The sequence below is a fragment of the Oncorhynchus masou genome, chromosome 33, assembly GCF_036934945.1.
Source record: "Oncorhynchus masou masou isolate Uvic2021 chromosome 33, UVic_Omas_1.1, whole genome shotgun sequence".
Lineage (NCBI taxonomy): Eukaryota > Metazoa > Chordata > Actinopteri > Salmoniformes > Salmonidae > Oncorhynchus > Oncorhynchus masou.
The window spans coordinates 5,651,209-5,661,502 of NC_088244.1; the positions used below are offsets into that span (position 1 = coordinate 5,651,209).

General features: G+C 38.7%; 1 protein-coding gene across 1 annotated transcript in view; it reads right to left on the reverse strand.

The window, feature by feature from the left end:
* The window catches only part of ampd2b (adenosine monophosphate deaminase 2b), a 46,346-nt gene extending 44,200 nt beyond the window's left edge, over positions 1-2,146 (reverse strand). Inside the window, exon 1 of the mRNA XM_064956240.1 lies at positions 1,765-2,146. Coding sequence (XP_064812312.1) covers positions 1,765-1,870 — 106 coding nt within the window. The 5' untranslated portion in view covers positions 1,871-2,146. The remainder of the gene's footprint in view (positions 1-1,764) is intronic.
* Between the last annotated feature and the right edge of the window lie 8,148 nt (positions 2,147-10,294).

A 10,294-nucleotide genomic window follows, 5' to 3' on the forward strand; every position in this document is an offset into this window, starting at 1 on the left:
CTCTGCTTTTAAATTTTTTTATAAATGTGTTTATTTAATAACACGTTATGTAAACAGATCACAAAATTCCAATTATCTCTAACCGGTAGTGGCGTTTTGACGTGTTGTTGGCTACTGGTCTAGGTGTTAATAACACATGGACTGTCTGTGTGTCTGGGACTGGAGAGACACACGGCCCACCCAGTTGAGTTATTGACACAGCTCTGTTCAATGTTCTCTAACTATATAGAAATGTAAATGTCCCAATGCATGTTCAAAAGAATACAAGAAAAACAATAGATGTTGCTGATACTATTCAAACCACTGAGGGTTCAGAACTTTAAAACTGTGTCAGAATGGGCTTGTTGCAGATAGAACCTTTTAGTCACCAGCTCTTGATTTGCATGTTGAATATAATGAAAATATTGTGTTTTTTTTATACCCGGAATTAAAAGATATGGCCTGAAACCTCTGTCAGCTTCCTCCTGACTCCTCTGTTTCACAACACTCACATAGTCCTACACAACAGGGATGTGCTATTCCTCTTCTGCATAACATTTTCAAGAATTAACTGAACTGTGTTTTTTCCCCATTGAAACTGCAGGATTTTTTAATTTAACTAGTTAAGTCAGTTAAGAACAAATTCTTATTTTCAATGACGGCCTAGGAACAGTGGGTTAACTGCCTTGTTCAGGGGCAGAACGACAGATTTGTACCTTGTCAGCTCGGGGGTTTGAACTTGCAACCTTCAGGTTACTAGTCCAACGCTCTAACCACTAGGTTACCCTGCCACCGCCAGAATTATTATATACTGTATGTTCTGTTCTATCGTTCTACCTTTCCATTCTAGATCTTCTATTTCTATCACAGGAGGCTGCTGAGGGGAGGACAACTCATAATAACGGCCTGGAACGGAGCGAATATAGACCAGGTGGTAACCAGGTAGAAACTAGGTGGAAACCAAGTGGTAACCGGGTGGTAACCAGGTGATGTATTAGATACCATTCCACTCATACCACAAACCCGTCCTCTCCAATTAAGGTGCCGCCAACCTCCTGTGATTTCTATGGTTCTAGATCTCAGAACATGTCAGATAGATGCTCTGTTCTGTAGCGGTGATGGCGGTGTGATTTGGCGTACAGTTGGCGTACTGTGCATATAGTGATACAGCACAGTTAATCCTCTCGTTCAGTTATAGGGATCAACGAGGATCACAGAATCACTGGTGCAGCAAGGTTACAGCGTATTTCACTCCATCACAGAGAGACTGCCTCTGGGTCCACTGTAATATCCAAGCGTAGAATGTGGATCGAGTCTGGCTTGAATCTCACCGTTTTTGTGGAAAACTAAGGATAAGCACAAAACGACAACAATTCTATATTTACTTTTAAAGAACCATCTAGCAAAAATGAAAATCACCGAACGCACGGAATCCGTGGTGCTTTTCTTGGGATACTAAATATTTAGTTGAGAAAATTCCCCTCCTTTCCCCTCGATCAACAGGTCTCGAGCTCCCCATGCTATTCGAGGAAAAACGTTGTCATGGAAACCTCCATCATATTCCCTACACCTACTAAATGGACTGAACGCTTCGATGTAAACAGGACACAATACTGTAAGGTAATTAAGTAACTGACAACAGTCAAATAGATTTGATCCTGATGAGAATAACCTGCATCCTCTCATCCTCTCATCAATCATACATACACAACACACTCACAGATAACATGGTATATAAACTACCCACTACCCCTCCATCCCCATCCCCTGGTCCCCTCTCCTTACATGGGCTGGTTGAGTACTGCAGGCTGCCCCTCTTCCTGAAGGGGGACTGGGATTTGGGTTTGGCCCCGGGTCCAGACCCTGCTCCTGGGGACGGGTTGGACGACATCTTCCCTGGCTGGTTCAGTCAAGAAAGAAGAGACCAGCACAGCACGGTGGAGCTGGAGCAGACTGCAGAGGTAGAGTCAGGGAGCCACGAAGTAAGAGAGAGAGATAGAGAGAGAGAGACAGATAGATAGATAGATAGTTTGATAGATAGATAGATAGATAGTTAGTTTGATAGATAGATAGATAGATAGATAGATAGATAGATAGATAGATAGATAGATAGATAGATAGAAGCAGCACAGATGCTGAGAGAGGGAGCGAGCCGTGGGGGTGTGTGTGGGAGGGGGATGTTCAAGTGTAGACTGCTGTACTGTGTGCTCCTGTTCTGCTCTCATGCTGCAGTAAGGCTGCCTCCTCCTACAGTACATCCCACAGTACTCCATCCCATCCCTGTATGTGTAACACTGATTGTGTGTGTGTGCGTAACACTAATTGTGTGTGTGTGTGACACTAATTGTGTGTGTGAGTGTGTGTAACACTGATTGTGTGTGTGTGTGTGTGCGTGTGAGTGTGTGCATGCGTGTGTGTGTGTGTGTGTGTGTGAGTGTGTGTAACACTGATCGTGTGTGTGTTCCATGCCTGGATGCGGTGTTGACAGTGCTGCTGGGGGCGTGACAGAGCTACTCAACGTTACACACAACACGACTCCAGCCAGCTCCATTCTGCTCTGCTCTGTTCTGTTGCCCCGGCAACCATCAGGCGGAGAAAGAGTCATCCAATGGGAAACTGAGAAGTAGACGTGAATGACTCTGACTGATAGTCAAACAATAACAACAACAGCTATTTCATTAAAGGTCGTTGAATAAAGGTAATTTTGGGAGACACATTAGAAGAAAGATCTGGAGGCATGATAAGGATATGAGGAGGAGAGATAGTAAAAGAGAGGGAGGGGAAAGATAAGCAAAGAGAAAGAGAGAGAGAGAGAGAGGATAGAAGACAGAGAGAGAGAGAGAGAGAGAGGATAGAAGAGAGAGAGAGAGGCTGAGAGAGAGGGAAGAGAGAGAGCGAGAGAGGATAGGAGAGAGAGGAAAGAGAGAGGATAGGAGAGAGAGGCTGAGAGAGGATAAGAGCGAGAGAGAGAGAGAGAGAGAGAGGATAGAAGAGAGAGAGGCTGAGAGAGAGAGGAAAGAGAGAGAGGGTGAGAGAGGATAGGAGAGAGAGTCTGAGAGAGGATAAGAGCGAGAGAGAGACAGAGACAGAGACAGAGGAATGAGAATGTTTACTATTAATTTTGTATTATTTATTTCAGATAACATGGTATATAAACTACCCACTACCCCTCCATCCCCATCCCCTGGTCCCTCTCCTTACATGGGCTGGTTGAGTACTGCAGGCTGCCCCTCTTCTTGAAGGGGGACTGGGATTTGGGTAGAATGTTACTATTAATTTTGTATTATTTATTTCACTTTGGTTATTATTTATTTCCCTTTCTTTAGCAATGTAAACATGTGTTTCCCATGCCAATAAAGCCCATTGAATTGAATTCAATTGAGAGAGCGAGAGAGAGAAGGAGAGAGCCTCTCTTTTGAAAGAAAGCCAGAGTGGCAGGCCAGCCTGTAGAGAGGGGTTGAGCAGACCGTGAACACAAGCCACTGGACTGGAAGATCTCTCTCTCTCGGGGGAGGGTGGAGTGTGGATGACCCACTAGACTACCAGAAACAGGGATTATAATTTGATTTTTTTATGGGGTAGATCAGTTTTAATATTGCAGATAGATTGTAGCTTCCATCAATGTAATAGTCTGCATCACTTCCAATTCCCAATTGATCTTTTCGCAAATACATACATACATACATACATACATGCATACATACATACATAAATCTTTATATATACTTTTTATATATATATATATATATATACACAATTAAAAAAATATATTTATATTTATATATATTTATATTTATTTATATGTATGTATGTATGTATGTATGTATGTATGTATGTATGTATGTATGTATATGTATGTATGTATGTATGTATGTATGTATGTATGTATGTATGTATGTATGTATGTATGTATGTATGTATCTTTGCTTTAAATATATTTTTGTCTATTACTTCTTAACCCTACCACCTGTAAGGATGTTTGCTGAGAGTCGGGAAGCAAGTTCAGGGAGTGAATACATTTAATGAACAAACAAACAAATACAACAAGAACCACGAACAGCGTACCAACATGAAACAGAAACAGAAACAATGAGGACTGGGGAAGGAACCAAAGGGAGGGACACATAAAGGGCAGCTCATCAAGGAGGTGATGGAGTCCAGGTCAGTGTCATTATGCGCGTAACGATGGTGACAGGTGTGAGGCAGAACGAGCAGCCTGGTGACCTAGAGGCTGGAGAGGGAGCACATGTGACCCCTCCCCTAATTGGAGTAAACTAATGGACAACAACACTTGGGCCTGTACGTCCTGCTTATACATACTATATACATCTTATGGACACAATCTATTTTACAATAGTAGTTATATTTAGTTTGTTTTTACTCCTGTCCTTCCTCTATTACTGATGTCCTTCCTCTACCCTCAACCTCTCCCATCTATTTCTGATGTCCTTCCTCTACCCTCAACCTCTCCCATCTATTTCTGATGTCCTTCCTCTACCCTCAACCTCTCCCATCTATTACTGATGTCCTTCCTCTACCCTCAACCATCTATTACTGATGTCCTTCCTCTACCCTCAACCTCTCCCATCTATTACTGATGTCCTTCCTCTACCCTCAACCTCTCCCATCTATTTCTGATGTCCTTCCTCTACCCTCAACCTCTCCCATCTATTACTGATGTCCTTCCTCTACCCTCAACCATCTATTACTGATGTCCTTCCTCTACCCTCAACCTCTCCCATCTATTACTGATGTCCTTCCTCTACCCTCAACCTCTCCCATCTATTACTGATGTCCTGCTTTTTATTCTCATAGTTTCTGCATATTGTAAATTAAAGATAAAAGTTGTATTATATTATTGATTGATTTGACTATGACTTTTCAAATCACCCAGTATTGTGATCTGCAGTGTTAGCTCCAGGTCAATGTTACAGGTCTTCAGCCATTCGTTATCCTGGGACCAAAAATGAGCTACATACGGACAATACCAAACTAAATGATCTAATGACTCTGCCTCCTCACAGCAGAATCTGCAGAGCTGGGAAGGTTGTTTTCCCCCATATATATAACATTCTACTGGTTGCAAGCATTTTGTATAATCATTGTACAATCATTTAAGTTTTGAATCCGGTGTCATTTTGCGTTTCAGTTCATGTGCCAGGCTGAGTGATAAAACGGCTATTTCCATGTTAAAAATGTCATGCGGTGCATTTTCATCAATTATTTTTGATGGTAGAATGTTCTGGTAGTATAAAAAGTATAATCTTCATAAATGATGTGATAAATAGGACTGGTGGAGTTGTGTCACACATGCAGCTCACGCAGACATATGGAAATGTCTGCTCTACCCAAAAATAACAACCAACTAATTGCAACAATTACTGCAAAAATGGAAAAGGAAAGTTGAAGGGGGAAAAAGAAGGAAGTTGTCTGTCAGTCCTTCATTAAAGAACATCTTTGGTTAAAGAAAACTGTGATGAATAAAGAAGTGTACAAGTTTCATTTATGGACCCAAAAATTGACAGCCGTACCATATAGATCGCAAAATAGTTGGGAAGAGATTTTTGTCCTACCGATTTCAGTCTACAGTAGCAGCCAATGTGTGGTGTTCAATGTAGGCCTGCGTTCCATGAGACTTTTAAAAAAAAAAACATGCAGGACTTGACATTAACCTGCTTATCCACTTATCCTCCAGACAAGGAAGTGACTGAAAATGTTGTTGTGTTGTTTTAGGTAAGAAACCACTTTACAAAATAAAATATATCATAATTTCTATACCATTATTACAGAGAATCAGGCAAATTATGCTCCCCTCTGCCTATTGGCTACTCTCAAAATACAACGCTGCCCCTTTAAGAAAATCAAGCTCTTTACCGGTATGGCTTTTCAACGATGCCTAGAAATGAAAACGTTTTATGCTTTTGTAGGAAGCAATCCTTCCCCCATTGCTGACGACAAATGATCTATAACTGGGCTAGTAATGGTTCTGGCACACAGGTCTGTGTAGAGTATGGGCCTGAGTCATGCCTGTCAATGGAATAGAATCCCACAACAGTGTGTTCTGCCTACGACAAAATATCTTGCATAGTTAATTTATATACTAAGTCTTATATATATATATACTAGTTAGTTTAGGTTCAGGTATGTTACATTGAAAGTGTCTAACATTGCCTTGATTCGATCACAGTTCCCACAGTAAAGGGACATGTTGATAGTGTTAACTAAAAGGGAGAAAACTCTAGAATGTTGAGTGAAGTTCAAACTCGTGCTGGTCTGAGAGGGCCCAGTGCACCTGCAGTTTAGAGGGAACATTGGAGATAACCCTCCTCTCCCACTGCGGTTTGGGCTCAGGGCTGATTCTCGGGGCTTTTACATAACAAAGGCATTCTGAACACCGCCAGCCTGGCAACCCTGCGGGAAAATAACAGCCTAGGCCCTAGCCTAGTGCATAATGGGACGACTCCCATGGAATTCTGGGAAAGGGAGGTCAGCCAAGCTGATTTACTTAGACACCTACAGCACCCGATTTCACAGGATAGACAAAAAGATCAACAACCACCCGAGCCACTGCCTGTTCACACCCCTACCATCCAGAAGGCGAGGTCAGTACAGGTGTATCAAAGCTGGGACCGAGAGATTGATAAACAGCTTCTATTTCAAGGCCATCAGACTGCTAAACAGCAATCACTAGCACATTAGAGGCTGCTGCCTACATTGAGACCCATTCACTGGCCACTTGAATAAATGTATCACTAGTCACTTTAAATAATGCCACTTTAATAATGTTTACATATCCTACATTACTCATATCATATGTATATACTGTATTCAATACCATCTGCTGCATCTTGCCTATGCCGCAGAGCCATCGCTCATCCATATATTTACATGTACATATTCTTGTGGGTGTGTGTGTGTGTGTGTGTGTGTGTGTGTGTGTGTGTGTGTGTGTGTGTGTGTGTGTGTGTGTGTGTGTGTGTGTGTGTGTGTGTGTGTGTTTGTGTGTGTGTGTGTGTGTGTGTGTGTGTGTGTGTGTGTGTGTGTGTGTGTGTGTGTGTGTGTGGGTATGTGATTGATACATAAAAGAGAAAATGCAAAAAGCATCAACATAATAGTATGAGGTATTACTTGCAGAATATTCCAAATATTTAGAAAAGTTAAGTAGCTCCCTCATCCTGCTTTGTGATGTAGCCTACGCTAGCTATCCCCAGTAAGATCCCACTTCGCAACGGTTTGAGTTACATTTGGTTAGTTTTGAGTTACATTTGGTTAGGTTTGAGTTACATTTGGTTAGTTTTGAGTTACATTTTGAGTTACATTTGGTTAGTTTTGAGTTACATTTGGTTAGTTTTGAGTTACATTTGGTTAGTTTTGAGTTACATTTGCTTAGTTTTGAGTTACATTTGCTTAGTTTTGAGTTACATTTGGTTAGTTTTGAGTTACATTTTGAGTTACATTTGGTTAGTTTTGAGTTACATTTGGTTAGTTTTGAGTTACATTTGGTTAGTTTTGAGTTACATTTGGTTAGTTTTGAGTTACATTTGCTTAGTTTTGAGTTACATTTGTTTAGTTTTGAGTTACATTTGGTTAGTTTTGAGTTACATTTGGTTAGTTTTGAGTTACATTTGGTTAGTTTTGAGTTACATTTTGAGTTACATTTGGTTAGTTTTGAGTTACATTTGGTTAGTTTTGAGTTACATTTGGTTAGTTTTGAGTTGCATTTGGTTAGTTTTGAGTTACATTTGCTTAGTTTTGAGTTACATTTGTTTAGTTTTGAGTTACATTTGGTTAGTTTTGAGTTACATTTGGTTAGTTTTGAGTTACATTTGCTTAGTTTTGAGTTACATTTGGTTAGTTTAGAGTTACATTTGGTTAGTTTTGAGTTACATTTGGTTAGTTTAGAGTTACATTTGGTTAGTTTTGAGTTACATTTGGTTAGTTTTGAGTTACATTTGGTTAGTTTTGAGTTACATTTGGTTAGTTTTGAGTGACATTCGGTTAGTTTTGAGTTACATTTGGTTAGTTTTGAGTTACATTTGGTTAGTTTTGAGTTACATTTGGTTAGTTTTGAGTTACATTTGGTTAGTTTAGAGTTACATTTGGTTAGTTTTGAGTTACATTTGGTTAGTTTTGAGTGACATTCGGTTAGTTTTGAGTTACATTTGGTTAGTTTTGAGTTACATTTGGTTAGTTTTGAGTTACATTTGGTTAGTTTTGAGTTACATTTGCTTAGTTTTGAGTTACATTTGGTTAGTTTAGAGTTACATTTGGTTAGTTTAGAGTTACATTTGGTTAGTTTTGAGTTACATTTGGTTAGTTTAGAGTTACATTTGGTTAGTTTTGAGTTACATTTGGTTAGTTTTGAGTTACATTTGGTTAGTTTTGAGTTACATTTGGTTAGTTTTGAGTTACATTTGGTTAGTTTTGAGTTACATTTGTTTAGTTTTGAGTTACATTCGGTTAGTTTTGAGTTACATTTGCTTAGTTTTGAGTTACATTTGGTTAGTTTTGAGTTACATTTGCTTAGTTTTGAGTTACATTTGGTTAGTTTTGAGTTACATTTGCTTAGTTTTGAGTTACATTCGGTTAGTTTTGAGTTACATTTGCTTAGTTTTGAGTTACATTTGGTTAGTTTTGAGTTACATTTGCTTAGTTTTGAGTTATATTTGCTTAGTTTTGAGTTACATTTGTTTAGTTTTGAGTTACATTTGTTTAGTTTTGAGTTACATTTGCTTAGTTTTGAGTTACATTTGCTTAGTTTTGAGTTACATTTGGTTAGTTTTGAGTTACATTTGCTTAGTTTTGAGTTACATTTGCTTAGTTTTGAGTTACATTTGCTTAGGTTTGAGTTACATTTGGTTAGTTTTGAGTTACATTTGGTTAGTTTTGAGTTACATTTGGTTAGTTTTGAGTTACATTTGCTTAGTTTTGAGTTACATTTGTTTAGTTTTGAGTTACATTTGGTTAGTTTTGAGTTACATTTGGTTAGTTTTGAGTTACATTTGGTTAGTTTTGAGTTACATTTGTTTAGTTTTGAGTTACATTTGGTTAGTTTTGAGTGTGTATTTGGTTAGTTTTGAGTTACATTTGGTTAGTTTTGAGTTACATTTGGTTAGTTTTGAGTTACATTTGCTTAGTTTTGAGTTACATTTGGTTAGTTTTGAGTTACATTTGCTTAGTTTTGAGTTACATTCGGTTAGTTTTGAGTTACATTTGCTTAGTTTTGAGTTACATTTGGTTAGTTTTGAGTTACATTTGCTTAGTTTTGAGTTACATTTGCTTAGTTTTGAGTTACATTTGCTTAGTTTTGAGGTGGAGGGGGGGGGGGGGTTCTACTAAGCTAACATATGGAATTGTTTTAAGATATATATACCATGGATCATTTAGCTTTTTGATTTAGAATTTTAGGACCTCTTTTGGTATTAAAAAAAATATATATATATATTTATTTTTAGGATAAAATATTGAATTTGGGCTTTACTACTATAGCCCATAGACATGCATTGAATAAGACGTTCAGAAAATATTATTAATAACAATAAAGAATAAGGTTTTGAGGTGTCTGTCGTATATCGGAGATTCAAGAAAGCTCAGGAAATATTTTAGTTTAGACACATTGAACCCCTTATTTTTGTTGACACAAAACTACCTTCATGCTTCCATTCATTTGTATGGGTTACCAAAACGGAGAATTACCTCCATGATTTATTTAATTTGTATGGGTTACCTTCAGAAGAGTCCCTTGACACTTGTGGGGGTTGTAGAGCAAAACTCGTGAGAGTCTCTCCATATGAGTTTAAATCCCAAACGGTTCAGAGCTACAGACAGAAATAGGAACATCAGAAGACGGTCTGACCAACACCACTGTCGCTCTGCCACTTTCAACTGCAGATTTCTGTAGCTTTAAACTCACTGATTTTTCACGGGGATTTCTTCTACATTATATTCATTAGACTGGTGCGTCAATACTCTTTTAAGGATTAAAAGTTAAGTGAAAAAAAATATGGATTTCCCTTACGCTGATGACTTTTTGCAAATCCAATCAGTTTTCTACATTGATTCATTGTCATCCAATTAAATATTGTGGTTGAATTGACGTGGAAACAACAGTGATTTAACCAGTTTTTGCCCAGTGAGATAGTTGACTCGTTTTCACTTGTTGTTTCTGTGCTTGTTGTGTTTTCCCCTTCATCTATCAGTCAACGTCACTGGTAGCTCTTTCTAATTGATGGTAATCTGGTAATCTGCTCAAAACACTGGTAGCTCTTTCTAATTGATGGTAATCTGGTAATCTGCTCAAAACACTGGTAGCTCT